The sequence below is a fragment of the Acipenser ruthenus genome, chromosome 22 (genome assembly GCF_902713425.1).
Source record: "Acipenser ruthenus chromosome 22, fAciRut3.2 maternal haplotype, whole genome shotgun sequence".
Lineage (NCBI taxonomy): Eukaryota > Metazoa > Chordata > Actinopteri > Acipenseriformes > Acipenseridae > Acipenser > Acipenser ruthenus.
Genome location: NC_081210.1, coordinates 27,335,225 through 27,354,305, shown reverse-complemented (window position 1 = coordinate 27,354,305; position 19,081 = coordinate 27,335,225). Strand labels below are relative to the sequence as shown.

The following is a 19,081-nucleotide window of genomic DNA, read 5'->3' as shown; positions in this document are numbered from 1 at the left end:
ACCTTTCATGCCTGAAGTCAGTGGTTTAGATCCCACCTTCTTTGCCAGAATTTATGCTTAGACTTAGACTTTGTAAACGTAAATATTTTACTGTATTGTACAGTTTACAATGAAGGTGGTACAAAAGATCCCTAACTTAAAGTCATGGAGATTCACAAGAGGTTTAGCATTGCAAATGTACTAGAAATACATAAATGCATTCTACCCAAAAAAATATTGATCTGAAAACTGTTGGATAAGTCTAGCCCATTTCTTTGGGATTGACAAGTTTCGGCGTCAAAGAAAAAAAAAATATTTAATCTGTGCTAGTTTGTAAATTGCTCGATTCCTTTAAAACTTGATTGCATGACTTGGCAGCTTGCAAATGCCATTTAGATAATTGAAGCCAGATTGTCTTGAGTGCGGAGTAGATGTTATAAATAGCTGTACTCCTCGCCAGTCCTTGTTTACTGAGCTTTGCAGTCTGAAATCAAATACAGTGCTCTGAATGGGGCATCTTCCGTAGTAGTAGTAAAAATAAATCCTCTCAACACAAGAACCACAAGCTGAAGTTACATCTTGACATATGCACCAATGCACGAACATGTTAATGTTAACCCAAGTGGCATCTTGTTTCACACCATTTTTATAATCCATCACATCAGCATTTGGCATTGAATCAGTGTATACCTGAACACCCCCCCCCCCAAAAAAAAACAACTGCACATGAAATTCAGAAGGAATAACTTCAGTCTTTAATATTATTCACCTAGAGCCTTCAATACAGACATAAACCCATCAAAAAGTGTTAGTGTTTCCATTTAAACAATGGCATTCAGCTTTCTCTCCAAAACAAGTAAACCAGACATGTTTAAGCACTTGGTTCACAAGTTTATTATGGGAAGAAATGCAGGACATCTCTGAAGCAGAATTTCAGAAAAGACAGACCGAGTGGAAAGTTATTCTAATCAAGTATGAACCCTGTAACAAAACAATGAAAAAAATAAAAACCGAACAAAAAACACAGGAAGAGTGCAGACAAAAATCAGGATTAAAATGAACAGAATCTCCTGAAAAATAAAAAATACGATTTAAGTATTCACACAAGTAAAGGAGGCCTTGGTATGTATTGGTTTTAAAATGTTCTTTAAGCTCCAATAATTGTTTACTGCTACCTTGTATCTACAGTCATGCTGAGTAAAGCTATAGCTATATGGAAAGTTAACATGTTTACTTTGTTTTGTTCAATCTCTTAGACAAAGCAAAAGTAACTACAAACTGTAATAGGCCAGAAACGGTGGCTTGTTGACCTGGCGATAAAAACAAAACAAAGTTCTTAGAACATCATGCACAGAGGAATTGGTGCAGTCTTAAATGATCATGGTCTTCTCAGACTGAGGCTTTTGGATTTCAAATATGGCACACCTTTTGGTCCTTGTACAGTGAGTGTGAATGTTTAAATAAGGTTGGTTAACTGGACAATTTGAAGTTACTGTTGCTCTTCACCCATCTCATTTAGGCAGACTGTATGTAATTCTGGCAATACTGTACAGATTTTAAGATTCGGTTTTACAGGAAGTAATCAGGAGTGCGACGTGTCACATGGGGCTCTCCTCTGCGAGGTGCAGGGTCAAACTGCAAGCTGTAGAGCAGGAGAGAGAGGGGGAATAAAAAGAGGAGTTAACTCTTGGGAAAAGGTGAATGGTTCAAGGCACTGGAGACTAAGAATGTACAGAACAGACAGCAGCAATGTGAACTTCCTCATAATGCCCTGGCATGAATTAATTTTTAATTTTTTTTTTTTTTTAAAAAGGCGAGGGTGTTGCACTAAACTTAAAAAAAAAAAAAAAAAAAAAAAAGAATTGCAAGTCAATCTGCTATATAAAGACAATATTTTCTGCAAAAAGCTAATGTGTGATCTCTTCACAACACTTTCCCTTAAGCTTTTAGATCATCACTTCATCCAATGGATGAAAATAAACAACTTTTGTTTGTTTCTCAAAAGCACACTACCAGAATGAACAACAAGCATTTAACAACTAGATCGCAGTTGTGAAAAAAAAAAAAAACATATATACTGGGGTAATTCCAAGGTATTCAGCAATCTGCAACAGTGTACAACTATCATTTAGAAGAATACTAAAGCCCTGAGATGGACTAAGTTTTTTTTTTTTTTTTTTTTTTTTTTTTTTTAATTATTATTTTGGTGGCTTTGATTTGATATAGTACAGCTGTTAGACAGACAAACAGTGAAATGATGACCCTATTCCCTTTGTACAACTCAATGATTGCATGATGAACCAGGATTTGACCAATTCAATTTCCTTGCAAATATTCCATCTGCAGTATCAAAGCAAAGCGTTTTTATTGCCTTCTTTGAACTTGCTGCTGAAGATATTGTTTGCACACTTGTTAATGTGTATTTTAGCAGCTTGTTTAACATTAAACACAGAGTATATTGAATATTCCAGACACTACTTTAGGCACTGTAGTAATTGTATGCTGCAGTACTTACAAGGAGTATTTAAGAGTGTCATCAAGTTCCATTATGGCAGCCTGGTTGCCGCAGCGATAACAGTAATTTGGTGCACTGAAAATGGTTACCACATTGCGATCATGACACCAGTTGTACCCCTGCAAAACAGTGCATCTGTTAGTCTAAGCAATGCAGACAGGTACTAAAAAATGATTTGCACAATTTAAGATAACTGGAATATGGGAAATCAATTTTGTAATTTAAATTCATAGCTCTCTGACCCATTTTGCTCCACAAGTAAAACAAATCTTTGTAAGAAGATTCCCAATGTTTCCTTACCTCCATTACCAGCTGATGAGCTCGTGAGACCAAGGTAAGGCCATTGGCATGATTAAAAGTTTCAGAAATATCCTGACCAAAGGTGTAACCAGCACCTCGCGGAGAGATTCCCCAACCACCACGGTCATCTGGATCTGACCACAGTAAGTCGCACATTGGACCCTAAAAAAGAAAAATAAATCAAGTTAAGTTTTTTGGTTTATGATTAACATTAACCTAAAGACAGATGCATTTATTATACCTAGTAATCACAGCTTTTCTGACCACAGTACTCCCATTTATTGAGGAACAATGAAGTTAAACTGAATGTACCTCATGTGGAACTTCCTGTAAACGATCAAGGGCTCTGATGTGATCCAGTGTATCTATAGACGGTGACAGCCCTCCATGGAGACAGAAAATCTATATTAAAAAAAATAAATATGCAAGTCAGCATTGCATCAGGAACATTAAACCAGATAGATTATTCAATGAACAAATCAATGAGACCTTAAACTGGCACTCAGCCTACCGCATTGATCCTCAACAGTCCCCACTCTTACTAAATAATGCTGTATAGAAACCGTGTCCATGTCACAAAATAAAACGCCTGTCGCTCGTCTTTCTAGCAGTTTCATTATGCTTCATATGTCTTCTCTACATGAGCCACAAACACAAACTGAATGAATCAACTCCAAACATTTAATATCTTAACCAATCAGATTTCCATTAGTTAAGCATCCATCAAGTTCATTTAAACTGTAGGTAAACAAGTATACTCAAACACACTAGTTAAAAATAGAGAAACAGATTTTTAAACAGGCTAAAAATTATTAAATATGTGAATTCTTACCTGACCGTCTACCAAGGCAGTTAGAGGAAGATAATCAAAGAGGTCTGTGAAGTATTTCCAAACGTTTGCGTTGCCGTATTTCCTTAAACATTCGTCATAAAAACCATATACTTGTGTGATCTGTCGGCTTTCATGATTCCCTCGAAGGATTGTGATGCGTTCACGATATCGAACCTGAAAAATAAAACACTACTTCAGGAAAGAGGACCACAAGCTTTTATTTACCTGATCATTGTTGTCGTGTAGCTAAGCATGAATCAGTGTTCGTATACAACAGTTTCCTTACGAGCAAGCTAAATAAAGGTTTTTACTAGTATGTTACCTCCAGTAAGTATTAAAGAACCCTGGTGTGAGTAAAAAAAAAACCTTCTCTAACTTAGCCTTAGTAAAGCACGCTCAAGATAATAATGACAAATTATTAAGTACCTTAAGAGCTACAAGCAGTGTGACTGTTTCCACAGAATAATACCCTCTGTCAACATAGTCGCCCATGAAAAGGTAGTTTGTGTCTGGTGATTTGCCTCCGATTCTGAATAGTTCCATAAGGTCATGAAACTGCCCATGGACGTCTCCACAGACTGTGACTGGACACCGCACCTCCTGGACATTTGATTCTTTCGTTAAGATTTCTTTAGCCTAAAAATCAAACAAAATAGCAATTACATAAAGAACCAATGTTGATTAATATGCACTTTACCTAATAGTGGTGATGTAATTTAAAATATCCTGCAAAACACTAATGTGATTGTAAGATACAGTTTAATTACAGTCTGGTCCATAATCTGGAAAACAAATCGCACATCTATAATGTGACAGATTGATTAAGTCAGTATTTCCAGATCGTGACAGGACTCATTTTTGCCAGAGGAGTTTAAGATAGTTATGAAGCCTATGAGACAGAGGAAACACAGAATAAAGTTGATCGTCCAGAAGTAAACTACGCTGTATAAAAGAAAGTAACATTTTGGTTGGGGTATAAATCGTTTGTTTCAAATGTACAGAAGTTTAGTAAGTGTAATGTAGTTTGCCTTTAGAATGCCATTCCGGTAGGTGTAAACCTATTCCCCCTGCATGTTACTGTAGATATTTGTCAACATGGCTAGCTATCTAACAACACCCACAGGTAAATGTGGGTCTGCATGCCTTCAGTTTTATGCAATGCTCCTAACCTGTACTGACAAAACCTCATGGGAGAAGAAGCCCCTTTGCAGGCTAGTATTACACGGCTGCTTCTGAAAAGCAGACCGCCGTGTTAAACACAAAATGATGTATCAAAAGGTATAATGTAAAATACAACCACAACCCTGTAGACAAAACTCTGTGTCACTGCACACTTTCCAGGGTTACCATTCTGAGAAGACCACACAACCATTCTACAATAAACTGTTCCATTGTGTGCCTATAAATTATAGTTATACAGGGTTTGTGTATTACTAGACTCTACTCTCACCAGTAGGTTTACTATGTGTGATTAATCTTGATTTAAAAAAATAAAAATAAAAAAACACAAACATGTTTAACCTGCTCATTTCTTTCAGGAAATGTCCCAGACTGATGCTCAACTGCTAAGCATAATTTGTTACACAATAAGTATGGGATGACCATAAAGAAAGCCGTTTCCTAAAAGATTAATATGTGGGAGAACCAAGCAAAGTTGTGTTTTTATTTATAAACTGGCCGATTTTTAAAATACAGACCAACTGTGGTCTCCTGACCTACAATCATGCTGTGTGTACTCAACAGCAAGTGAAAATGACTTAGTCTGATATGCTCTCAAATCTATTAGTCATCAATTACTTTTTCGCTGATTTGCAAGTCAGAAATCTTACATAGCCTGTGTATTCCATTGAACCTTTTAAAAGACACACTTTTTGAAGGATTTTTAACTAAACAGGGCAAATGAAAATCAATATGCAGATAAACACTAACAAAAACTAATTGACTGTAGTTTTATGAATTTTAGTGCAAGGAGGTTTGATTTTCTTAAACAGAACAGACCTATAAACAGATGTTTTCAAACACGTCTATAGGCTTATTTACAGGCAGTGTGTTTAGGATATGTTGTATGATCTGGGCACACCCCTTGCCTCTCACAAATACAGTATATTGTTCCTCGACTCACTTAAAAAAAAAATGTTTGTTGTTTTATTGTAATAAAAGTTTTGTCAAATAATCCAGTTCGGTCTTCAATTTACAGTATGCGTAAGTACCGGTCTTTTACATAAAGGATTCAATCAAAGAAAATTAGTTAATTATTTTACAGGTACTTCATACACAAGTCATTGAGGCAATATTAAAAAAAATGAATTAAAATACATAAAGTAATGTAAACAAAAATGTACGACTATTTTTAAACAAAAAAATAACCCTGCAGTATATGCCGTAATGTATTTTGCTTTTTTTAACTTCGGTTGTGAATGGAGAGGCGCCATTTTAGGATTCTTGGTGGAAAAAAATGCCAGTGGAAATGAGAAGGGGGCGCAGTCAATTGTTAAAACATAAATAGCTGCACACAAAGTGCAGAAGTCACTCTCCAAGATTTACGAACCCTTTACCTAAGCAGTGAGTTAACCGTCAGCCCTATGCAAACGCATATATATAGATAGTGCATTATTTTATGTTAAAAAGCAGTCTTACAATCGCCCCAGAATATTCTGACATATTATATGTAATGAACGCAAAACGGAATGCGGGCAATGCGTAAGCGAAAAGGTGAATTCAAGATTTTAAACCAAAGATTTCAAACGAGTTACAATGATTTATCATTCATACATTACAAACCGTTACCCATGTCAATTCATTCCGCCATCTTATATAGTATAAGCCGGTGTGCAGTGCAATACAAAAAGGATCCGGCAGCACGTCCAATTCATTTCGAGTACCGGTACACACACACAAAAACCCCTTAAAAACTGACCTGTCTTAGCTTATTTTTTAATTTATTTACCTTTTCGCAGAGCGTTTTGACTTGACTTTCGGTTAGCTGCTTGCATTCGTTGAGTTGCTCGACCCATTGATCTATTTCCTTCGTGAACGCCTTTTCGTCCATTTCTGATTGTTATTAAACAGATAATTTAAAAGAAAAAAAAATACCCCCACGGAACAGAGTATACGCTACACAAACTCCCCGACTCCGTGCTATCTAATAGCCCTACAAATGCCAGTCCCAAAGAGCAGGAATTATTACAAAAATGTAAAGAAAAATGGGTGAGAAATGCGAAGACGTCAGCCTCCTCCGTCCCTGCCTCTCCGGCTGTGCCTAATGGCGGCTCTGACGTCACTCGCTCGGTGTTGATCACTTACTTCCTGTTCTAAGAGGAAGCAAACAAAACACAACCATGCCATAGATAAAAACGGAGCGAATTGGGTTGTGTGTGTGCAGTTTATATTTGAAATTACATGTAAAGACTTGGAAAGACCAGTATTTTTTTTTTTTTAATTTAACATATCCCGTGCAAAAACTTTCTTCAACGATTTATCATAACGCACGGTAAATTAATGTGAAAAAAATACACAGTGTTTTTATATTATGTTTTCCTTCCTGTTTTTTGTTTGCAACTAGTGAAACATGTTGTTCTCGTTGTAATATGAAACAAGTAATGCAAAACCTGAATAACTTTCAATGTAAAAAAAAAATAAAATAAAAAATAGCCACAAAAACTGGCACAGGAAGATGAAAACAAACCGATTAAAAGCAAAGTCTGCAACTATACCACACAAGTATGATGATCGACTGCATTGTGTGGCAGAACCCGCTACTGGAGTGATTATACTATACTACAGCACGTTTGATGGTAGTATTGCATAACTTAAGTGGTGGGAGTGCCCATAAGTAATTCGTGATTACATTCCTATAGCCGGGGCGTGCTACATCTTGGCAAACATTATTATTATTATTATTATTTATTTAGCAGACGCCTTTATCCAAGGCGACAGAGACTAGGGTGTGTGAACTATGCATCAGCTGCAGAGTCACTTACAACAACGTCTCACCCGAAAGACAGAGCGCAAGGAGGTTAAGTGATTTGCTCAAGGTCACACAGCGAGTCAGTGAGTGAGCCGGGATTTGAAACCCCTTTATTTTTTTTAACCACCGGACCACTCAGCCTCCTTGCACAGCCCAGCCAAACAGCTACAGAAAATGCCATGCCCTGTGTAAAGGTATCTGGAAATAATTATGTTATTACATTTCCATCAATTCATTTTCATTCCATTGGGTTTATAAAAAGAAAAACTAAGTCAAATTCATTACAAAACACAATATTTTATGCTCTCTAAATTCCGTGAATGTTAAAGGGCTACACCATTACTTTATACCCATAATGTATTCAAATTCATATTCATATTCATATTCATATTCATATTCATATTATTATTATTATTATTATTATTATTATTATTATAAAAAAGAGAACAAAGTATTTAAACAATAGATATAAACACTAAGAAGTTTATTTGTTTACATTATAAAATCCCCAGCACATCACTGACTGGTTATGAAGAACCAACATGATGTATATGGTGTTTTTAGAGCTTTAAAAGAAAAAAAAGGTTGGTCCACAATGGATACTCAGAAGAGGATGTTTGGTCTGTATAATGCATGCCAAAGTAAATTGCCCGTTTTGATTGGTATAATATTTTCTGTGAGACTTTTATTTGGGAGTCAGGCGGGTCTTGTTGCTGGGGATAGTCGTTGAATCTGCAGAAATCTGAAACACAAGCAAACAGCAGTTTAGTGTGCCTGGGTTAAATTCAATAAAGAGAAGTAGATTCAATAAAAATAAATAAACACAATTTCACCCCACAATGTGTGCCCTGTGGTTTGTGATGTCACAGGCTCCAACTTCTGAATCATTTTAACCCTTTAAACGCAGATCCTTTCCAACTAGATCTCTAGTATTCTGGTGTCTGAAATCATCGTCACTCTACCTGTATTACAGTTTATTTACAGTTAACTTCCCAGTCAGTGTTGTTTCATGGAGCAACAGAATTATACCTCCTTTCCTGTGTTTACTGACAACTTATAGTTGTCCTTGGAATCTTTTTAAATGTTTTGTGGTAGATTAAAGCAGTATGTGTTTATTAAGAAGACCACTACTTCAGATACAAGCAATCTAAAAAAAGACCAAACAATACCTGTGGTTTCCCTTGATTTTGATCAAATGCTACAAGAGAAGGGATTTTGGACTCTTCTGGTTTCCTTGACTCCTTCCTTAGACTTTTAATCTGTTTAGCTGGTGTGGTAATAATAAAGAAATGTATATTCAATTTAGCAAGGTTTTGCAGACACTAGACATTTTTTTGGTATTTATTTCTCATTGTTGTTGGCCTTGGCCAAGGCTGAGTATCCTGGTTTCATAATCATGTGCATAATCACCGTGTAATTTAACATAATAACACAGTGATTCTGCCTTCCCAGACTGGTTAAGGGCAGGCGATCTGCAGATCAAACAGATGGCACAAGTACAAACACAGGAGCGGACCAACTTTATTGAGCATGAAGAAAACAGGTCTGTTTGCTAGAAGGTTGCTTTTAAAGAAGGTATAAGTGAAGGATGTTAATATATAACTGTGATTCTCATGCTGATTTTTGTCAGATTTTAACACAATGTTGGCTCACCAAACCACATTGGTGAAATTAGATTTGGATACGGCTGCTGTTAATACAGCTGTTAATGCCTTCTGCCTGCATCTTCACATGGACGTGCAGTATGTAAAAATGACATGCCAAGATTATCAACTAATTCTGCACACTTGTAATCCTGTTGACCTGTTTTGTTGCTACTGTGTTTCTGGGACATTTATTCCTGTTAATAAGACATGCTCGTCTCATCTGTGCTGAAGATGATCACTGTTAGGTTACTGGTGGAAATTAGATTTAAAATGAGTGATATCAAATACAGCACACTAAAAACAATAAACACTATAAATTATGATTACTGGTGAAGCTAATTTAATTTGAGCACTCACTACTGGACATATTTTTTTTCATAAACGTAAGTATTGTTTCATCAAAGCTAAAAGTACTGGTAAATGAATAAAGTATCACATCAAAGGTTTGGCAATTATTAGCAGTTCAAAAAAATAATCTAAAGTGAAGGATACAAATATTAAAATACTGGGGCCTTTGAGGTTATTATACACTCTTAGAAAGGTTTTGCCATTCCGGTTCCATGAATAAAAAATGTAAAAATCACTTAGATTGATGATAAAATAAGAACGAATTATTCAGCAAATTCTTTTTAAACGTCTGGTGATTAATATGATGATGATGATGATGATAATGATGATGAACAAGCTTAATAATTGTACACTGTTTATTTATATATATTTTATGTTATGTAGCGTAAATAAATAAAAGCAACCTTCTACTTTATATTTCCTAAGGTCACATAATAAAAAGATGTGAGTGTAAGAAGTGATCTGCTGACTGCTACAGTGGTGCCAGGTATTTGTTTCACTGCAGAGACCTGAATGCATACTGCAGGGGGTAGTTAGGTGTGTGGCAATATCATCCCGAAAGAATATCCCTAGCAACACGTGTAGATGTCACACCATTCTACATCATCATCCACCTCCATGGAAACAGCTATACCCAACAATGAAGTCACTGTTACGAGTAGAAATCAAATGACAATGTAATCAAATGACTGCTTGCTTAATCGTTCCAGGAATGAATGACCGGGCTTAATCCAAAGAGGTAACAGCACCTACAATGTGTGTCCCAGAAGCATTACACCACTCTAATCCCTAGCACTCTGTAAAACATGGGACATCACTTGTGACTTTACTAACCCCATGCAATACTAGAATATACTGCATCTCACCCAATCTTATTCAATGCAATGTCTTTCTTACAACCACCACTACAAGGACTGAAAATTGAACCTGCAATCGTAAGTCTTCAAATGTCTTCGACGGCGGCTTTAAAGCATACAAAGTTACTATATATGAAGATACAACTACAGTCACTTTAACACGCGATGGACTGTAAGAGCAAGACCTGGAGAGACAGCAGCAGCCGTGCTTCTTACATTACCTTCTGCACACTTTAGCTCCATCTGCTGGCCCAAGATGGGAAGTTCAGGAAAGCGCACTTCAATCTTGCCAGGCTTCATTTTCTTTTTCTTCGTGTTCAGCAGCTCTCCATGTGGGCCATATGTGTCATACTGGGTGTAATACGAAAGCAGTATGTCATTCTCTGACTGTTAAACAATGGAACTGGTTTGAATGAAACTAAAGAGACTAAAGACACTTTTGTTTCAAATTATAATGCACCTTGTCGTCACACAATCCCAGGTTTATTTATTCAGCACTTCAATCCAAAACTTCCAACAGTCAACCACAAATAAGCTGAACTATAAGGAGAGCCTTGCTGTTGAAGATCTTAGGTGAAAGTTTTGTGTAGGGATGCTGTCCATTACATTTTAAATCAATTAAAGCTACAATAGCAGCATATGCCATCTAGAAATCAAGCGGCAATCATCTAAAAATGTTTAGCATGCAGCAGATTTGTCATATGTTCTAAATATTTTTTATGAAAACTATTTTTCCTGTTCTAATAGCAACTGTTTATTTTATTGCCCAGTAAAATCACTGTACAATCTTACCGCTTCTTGTTTGTTCCTTATCTCATGCAGATGGTACAAGTAGCCCTAAATGGGAATCGAAACAACATTTTACTACAGAAACTTAAACCTGAGTACTTCTCTTCAGCTTCTCATATAATATATAAGAACTTAAGAAATGTATTTTTGTTTAGCATGTCTGAATTCAGCATCATTGAACGTTTAATGGTTATGAATGATAATGCAGCACGATTGGAAACGACTGCAATAGAAGAACAGAATGTATGAATTGGGGCCCGGGTGTGCTTGCAGGTTTACGATTTATTGGTGACCAATCGTGCAGTAGATCTATTGGACTGGGCCCCCACTTTCCTCCCTTTGAGATGTTTTGACAGCTTCCTTCCTTTCTTACAGGTAGATGTTATTATTGAGCCGATATCAGCAGCCACCACCAGCTCTAAAAGCTCTCTCACTGAGTGCTGAGTTATAAACAGTCTGTTTGAGAAGTTGAATGCTACAGCAGCTGGTATATTTTGTGCACAATCGCTTGTGGCACACACTTTGTTTCTGTATGTTTTCTTGCAGCGATGATTGGGTGTTTGTTTGCATATAAGAGTGACTGGCTGTGTTAGGCAGATATCCTTGTAGTGCTCTGTTTTCATGGGATCTGCTATGTGTAACTGAAAACTCACCACCATTTCATTTTCTTTAGGTTTACAATTTACACTGTCTTTGTTGAGGTAATAATAAAACTGCTACAGGATTATCATCATAATTGACACACTATGAATAATCTGTACCCTGGGTCTCACCTTAGCAGCAGCAGGAAGTGCTTCCCCCTGCTGGACGCTGCCCGGTTCTTGTGCCAATACCTCCAGAGGACTGCGCTTTTTCTTGTCTTTCACTTTATCATGGTGACACCTGAAGGCAGTAACAAGCAAATACGGAAACATCAGCTCGATTCACATTCAGTGAATCTGTGGAGAAGTATGATACCATTTAACAGTGATTTCTATTTTAAAGTTACCTTGAGAAAGCAAGCACTGGCAATAATCCCACAAACCAATGAGATGGAGTGTTTTTCTTTCATGGAAAATGTGGTTATATATGACTAACTGCACCTAGCATACCTACAATATGCACATTCCTCCCAATGGGCCTAATTGATATTTATCTTGCTCTTAATTGTATTATTACTTGTACTGTGATACATGTATTTGCTTACGATTGTAAGTCGCCCTGGATAAGGGCATCTGCTAATAAATAAATAATAATAATAATAATAATAATAATAATAATAATAGATAGTTCACTCTTTATCAATTGGGGATTGCTACCACATTACCCAGGGATATTAGAATGTGAACCAAACCTCATTTCAACATTGAAATGACTGAAATTCAAAGCGCTTGTGATTCAACTTTACAGAGTTTGTTTTGGTATTTTAAAATGTCCCTTTAAAGAACTATATTCTTGTTGTTTCAGGAGGTAGGATATAATTGAGACAGAGCAGCTAGTCTCAAACTTTAGTTTACAATAGAACAGTGTTAAATGAGAGCGCTCCAACTCTCTATACACAGTATAAGAGTCTCTTTACTCTCATATCAAGTCACTATCACATCAACAGTATGCACTAGAGATACTCCTGAGGCTCTTTCAATCAGTCCCAGTCTGGAACTTTGTTCCAATCAGACCCAATTATCAATCAAAGATCTACCCTAGTTGTTAAAAAAGGCTCTCTGTGGTGCTCAATTAAATTATTACAGGCATGGCTGGAACAAGATCCTGGACTGGAATGGATTGGGGAAAAAAAAAAAAATCACAAAATGTGAGCTCATTTTCCTGATGGTTCAGAACACAATGTCTTGAAGCGTGTGAAATTCTCACCGAGGTGCACTGGTGTCCAGACTGGAAGTGGCTAGCAGGCCATTGTTGGGGTGAATGGGTGGCATGATCAGAGGGGCTGGTGCCTGCAGACCGGCCTGGGCCGGGGAAGTGACCCTCTCTGTGTTTGCTACGGGGCTTTCTGAGGAGGATCGTGAGCTGTATAGGGATGGACTGTCCTCCGCACGACGCTCTTTCTCTGTTCTGACCTCTGTTTTACACTCTTTTGATTTTGAAGGTTTTGGTTCCACCTTTCTCTCTCTTGACTTCATATCCTTTTCATAGTCCATGTAACAGGGTTGTGGGAGGAAAGCAAAACATGTTCTTGCTGTTACGTATTCTGTTATTGTAATATGAAAGACCCGGAATTCATTTTTTATTGAAGGACCTTCTCTGTTTTGTTTTTTTTCTGGTGACAGTGGAGAGAGATCAGTTGATCAGTCTGTATTTTACACTTTAGAGATCTATATATATATATATATATATATATATATATATATATCTAGAAAAGAGGTGGCTGTCTTGTCTGTCTGTCAAACCTAGAATTTATGTGCATAAAGTGGATGCAGGTCATGCTGATTTGATTTTTCATTTTCCTAATAGCTCTAGCTTTTCATTTTCCTAATAGCTCTAATTTTGCATATACAGCCATTACATAGTGTCTGCACCAGACATATCTGTTCAAAATGTTTCAGTAATTTCATGTAAATTATGTGCATGCTATGATCAGGATAAAAGAACTCCATGGACACATTTTAACATCATAGCAACAAACACTCAGTGCAATCTAAATCCTTAACACCACCAGTCTGGGGTCTGTATCTGGGCTCCCATTTAAATCATTAGATTTTCTTTTAAGACAGATACATATATCAATTCCACCAGGCTACAGTCTGGTAAAGCAATTGAAACAGGACCAATGGGTTTATGGGACATAAATGCATTATACAGGGTCTGTGTCAGCTTCTAAGCAATACCATACTGTGGTGCTCAGCACTGCTAAGTCCTAACCTTTCCTTGTTTTGTATTGCTTTGCTTGATGGTGGCTGGTAGGTGCTCCTCCAGCTGTGTCTTCTCCTGGGCACTTGTCCTTGGCCTCAGACTGGAGTTATTTTTAGCTTCCTTTCGAATCAGAACCTGGAGTTCTAGAACACATCTGTTGGCATGCAGTATCTTGCATTTAAAACTGGAATTTTAATGCAGCTCAGTTCAAAATCATATTTTGAATAATACAAATAAATAAACAAGGAATCTTACTTCTCAGCAAATTGATCCTTTGTGAAATAGCGATGGTTGAGCATCTGAGTGCAGGAAGTCCTGTCAATGGGATCAATCTGCAAACAACTCTGGAAGAAATGAAACGCTCAAAGAGGAAGGGCAGTATATACAGAGTGCTCATTTCCAAACCCAACAACTCCAGCGAAAACCCTCTGAACGTGATCATGTCTGCACACCGCCGTTTAGACCACACACAGCGGTGCTTCAATAATATGCCGTCGATTCCCATACCCAGTGATTCTATTAAGCTGTTTTCACTGTCCATTGTTGTGTTTTGTATATGTACAGTCAAACCCTTTTAAAAGCACTTCAAAGAGATTGAGCAAAAAATTGGTACAGGTACATATCTAGTTTTGGGCAGCCTCCAGATTCTTACTATTCATTAGAAATGCTAACTTACATGCACCAGTTCTGCTAGCAGAGGGTTGAGTTTGGGGTATTTTTTTCTGGCACTGCTAGGGTGGTAAACTTCTGGAAGTCTGGCCACCGCAAATTCTGGGTTTTGAAAGTAAAGCTCCTGTTGATGAAGAGTCAAGGGCCCTATAACATCAAGCATTAGAAAGTAAATAGTCCATACTGTGCAGAGGCCTGAATCATCATCATCATCATCATCATCATCATCATCATCATCATCATCATCATCATCATCATCATCATCATCGTCATCATCATCATCATCATATATATATTCATATATACATACTGTATATATGAATAAGGGCACTGTCACCTTCAATCAGATCCCAGTACAACTGGGTCTAAGGAATGAGCTGGGCTAACACCATCAGGCAAGGTGATCCCAACAATGCAAGCTCTATTTAATAGTTTCTAAGTGGTTGAACAGAGAAGCTACAAGCAATTGCCCAACTTGCTACAAGAGATGACCTTAGGAGAGGTGCTACTTAATAGGGCAGATTATATCTGACAAATTTACTCCTGCGTAACATAAATTGGCATTATGTACATTAGGGGTCAAAGCCAGGCATATATGCTTACTGTATATGCCTGTTTCGTGGAAGATAGGACTAGTCCCACGCTCTCAGAAGATTATCTCAGAGAGTATCCACAAGCAACATATTTACAGCAGCAGACAGATAAGCAAAGAGATCTATCTCATGCTTTACATCAATCACTGCTCAACCAGCACTGATAGCACAGGCTTTCACTGATGGATTGCCATAACTTCTCAAGGAGCTTTACAGCAGAGAGGACAGTGTGCAGGGACAGGCTCCGAAGCAAAGCAGCTCCAGGCTAGGATTTAGTGGGAGCCATTAGGATTAATTAACTGGAAAACAACTACACAAAAAGATTTACCATTAAAAAAAATCTGTCCCGGTTTAAAGAACTGCTGAGGTGTGATGTATGAACAATTAAGGCTTTAAAGAACTGCTGAGGTGTGATTTTAAAAAGGAAACGGGTTTGCTTGAACTAGATCCTTTAAACGTAATTCCTGTTTGTTGAAATCTAGCAGTGGAAGAGCCAAGTGGCACAGTGGGTTAGGGGTTGAATCGATGAGCCTATACCTTCTAAAATAAGCCACTCCTGGATTTTATTAGTGCATTTCACAACAGCGTCAGCCCTCCAGGTTTGCCTCAACTAACATAACCCCTGACAATAGGTGGTTGATGTGATTCAATGAGATTAACCAGTCCTGTGTAGGTCTGTTAAAACAGAATTGAAATGCTGGAATACAAATAGAATATTACAAAATGGGAGTCACTATAGTTACTTCTGCTCAGCTGGGACGAAGGCTGGAAGAAAACTGTACAACTGAGGCAATCTTGGCCCCCACAAATTGGGGGTGGGGTGGAGGCAAGTTTGCCACTTCAATGTAGCATCTTTACAGGGGTGACCCTTTTTTGTATATAACTTGCCCCCTTTTGTAGATATCGCATCTTTATGTGGCTTGTCGCTTTAGTCTAACTAGGTTGTTGTATTATGGGTTCACTCCTTTTACAAACCACTAAAAATCTAAAGTGTTCAGCTGTCATTTTGTACTCACCTACTTTAATTACAATTTTATGCAGCTGATCGAGGTCAGAGTTGCCTGTTAAGAAGGCGATGCCTGTGGTCATCTCCATTGCCAAGCACCCTAATGCCCAGATGTCTACAGGTCTAAGATACAGAAAGCATTTACAAGGATTAATATAGCCTGGTGATTTTTTGTTGTGTTTTTACATAATAGACTGTAGACTTTCTTAAATCAGAAAGTCTACAGTCAAGTAGACACATTTCTTCAAGGTTTATACAAAAAAAAGTCATTTTTCAATGTCTGCAAAAACAGTATTGTATCTCCTTGCATAAAGTGGATCTCACAATGCTCTAGATTACTTTAATTCTTAGAGCATAAAGGCAGGCAGTCAGATGACTTAACTACTTTTATTTCAATATCTTCACTGGTTCCCAGTTCAGTTCTTTGTGTGCTTTATGTATTTCAAACACTGGAACATCAGCTTGTATTTTCTATTCATGTAAGAGATTATTCCCTATGCCTACATCAAAACATACTTGCTGTACTTTTTGTCCCCCACCAATAACTCTGGGGCCCGGTACCATCGAGTAGCCACGTATTCTGTGAATGGCTCTCTCGTGACCTCCAGCGTCCGGGCAAAACCAAAATCACAGAGCTTCACAATGCCAGATTCTGAGACCAAGATGTTCTCAGGTTTGATATCTCGATGGATTATCTGTCGAACAAACCACATCATGACAGCTGAGCTGCTCACAATCTGAATAAGAGGGTGTATCAATAACTATTGGCACATACTGTACATTTAGGAAAAGTTGCATTAATCTATGTTATCTAGTAATAATTCAAATATATGGTATAACATCACTTGGCTTGGGGTATATCTTTGCTAAAGCCAAATTCCTCTGTCAGTTTGATAAGCTACAGCATGATTGGATATATAAACTCAAACTGACTTTATAGCAGCCCTGTTTATAGTGCCCTGTCCTCACGTTGTTGCTGTGAAGATACTCTGTAGCCCGTATGATCTGGAAGAGGTGTTTCCTGAGCCGTTTACCCTCCAGCCCGCGAGGATAGCGCTCCAGCTCCTCTAGAATAGTGTGGTCAATGAACTCGAAGACCAGGAACAAACGTCTCTTCTGTCTGAACACCTCCAACAGGTTCACCAGATTATCATGCCTAAATTGCTATAAGAAGAAATAAAAGCACAAGGAAGAACTTTTCTTCAGGCTCAGAATTGCATGACAGAACGATAATTGCAGCTGTGATTGAAGATGTCATTTACCATTGCTTTGAAACGATGGAGCTCGCTATAGTTCTTACCATCTGACAGCTGCTATTTGTTTATATCCAAACTAGGATAAGATCCAAAATCCAAAGTTAGAATCCAATAAAAAAAAATGTCATTAAATTACTGTCATCCCTGGCCTTAAGAAGATGAAATGGCATTTACTTGTTAAGGGTCATAAAATGGACGACGTAGACTTTTTAAAACCTTCCTTCCTGATTTAGCATGGTTTATATCACATTAGAAGAATTGGAGAAATAACATCTGTATTTAACAGGGTTGGGGAGACAGATTTACTTGTGCAGGAAGACTTCATGAGCTGGTCTAGTGAATAAAGCAAGTGCAGGGAATCAATAGCTTGTGTTGCCTTACCACCCTGACTCACAGTGTGAACCCTGGGCAGACGTCTGTGCCTTATGCTGCCTTTCTTACACACTTTGTTGAAACCACTTGGCATGACAAGAATATACAATGGAGGGAGTCAAAAAGATCATATATATTCGCCACTAGTAAAGGTATATACTATATGGGCAATTAGACCAAAGTGGAAAATAAGACCAAAGATGTGTGAGATCAGTTGGGGACACAATGGGTACTACAATAGCTAAGGAATAAACCCTGGTGCGTATTGCACTCACCTTTAAAAATTTGATTTCTCTCATAGCAATTTTCTTCAAGTTCCTGTCCTCGTCCTTGTCAATGAACTTCTTAATGGCTACGATGCTTCCTGTCTCCTTATGCTTGCATTTCATGACCGTTCCATAGCTCCCCTCACCCACTATGCCAAGATTATCATACATCTCCATGCTTCCTCTCAGTCCTAGAACCCTTCATTACAAAGCAAAAATACACACAAAATGCATGTCAGTGTAATACAGTCGATTTGTTGATACCAAACTGAATTAGACAAACAGCACCTGAAGAGTTAATTAAAATAACTATTTTACTATTATATCATTTCTGATATCTATATGTACTGACTAGGCCAAACTGTAAATAAACCTGTAAATCTGCTGTGATCGCAGAATAAGCTGACTCTGTGCAAGTACACACTGGAAATAAAAAAGCCTTGTTAAAGTGGAGAGCTAAGATCAAATACACTGAGCAGCAGAAAGAAAGCACAGTGTAGTGTGTACAATCCCGTCATGTTACTGAGAAATAGGAGCTTGCAACATCTGCATTAAACCTGACCGCTCACTGCAAGGTTCTAGGTGTGTACATTCACTTTTAAGGGACATTCGCTTTTTTATTATTATTATTGTTGTAAATGTCCTCTTGTCTAATAAAATAAGATCAGAATAAGATGATATGCTGTGTTTTAACATAGCTGTCCAGCCGTGAAATGGTTAAAATATAGTGAAATAGTGTTAAAGTAGAACCAGTCTTAGCTAGATTGTCTGAAAATGTAAACCATGTAAAAATACTTACTCTCTATAAAAGAAATGGCACGGTTTTTAGATTTCAGGTT

General features: G+C 37.5%; 2 protein-coding genes across 2 annotated transcripts; both read right to left on the bottom strand.

The window, feature by feature from the left end:
- Positions 1–711: 711 nt before the first annotated feature.
- Positions 712–6,963, bottom strand: LOC117431670 (serine/threonine-protein phosphatase 2A catalytic subunit alpha isoform). Its single transcript, XM_034052887.3, has 7 exons — positions 6,574–6,963; positions 4,053–4,262; positions 3,627–3,800; positions 3,107–3,196; positions 2,795–2,956; positions 2,495–2,613; positions 712–1,621 (listed from the first exon to the last, which is right to left on the bottom strand). The coding sequence occupies exons 1-7, from the start codon at positions 6,673–6,675 to the stop codon at positions 1,549–1,551; spliced, it is 930 nt and encodes a 309-aa protein (XP_033908778.1). The 5' UTR covers positions 6,676–6,963; the 3' UTR covers positions 712–1,548.
- Positions 6,964–8,707: 1,744 nt separating this feature from the next.
- LOC117412785 (cyclin-dependent kinase-like 3) lies at positions 8,708–18,419 on the bottom strand. Its single transcript, XM_058996624.1, has 12 exons — positions 18,252–18,419; positions 17,318–17,512; positions 16,865–17,043; positions 16,359–16,471; positions 14,757–14,896; positions 14,336–14,424; positions 14,090–14,234; positions 13,082–13,353; positions 12,007–12,115; positions 11,237–11,281; positions 10,666–10,831; positions 8,708–8,860 (listed from the first exon to the last, which is right to left on the bottom strand). The coding sequence occupies exons 1-12, from the start codon at positions 18,417–18,419 to the stop codon at positions 8,721–8,723; spliced, it is 1,761 nt and encodes a 586-aa protein (XP_058852607.1). The 3' UTR covers positions 8,708–8,720.
- Between the last annotated feature and the right edge of the window lie 662 nt (positions 18,420–19,081).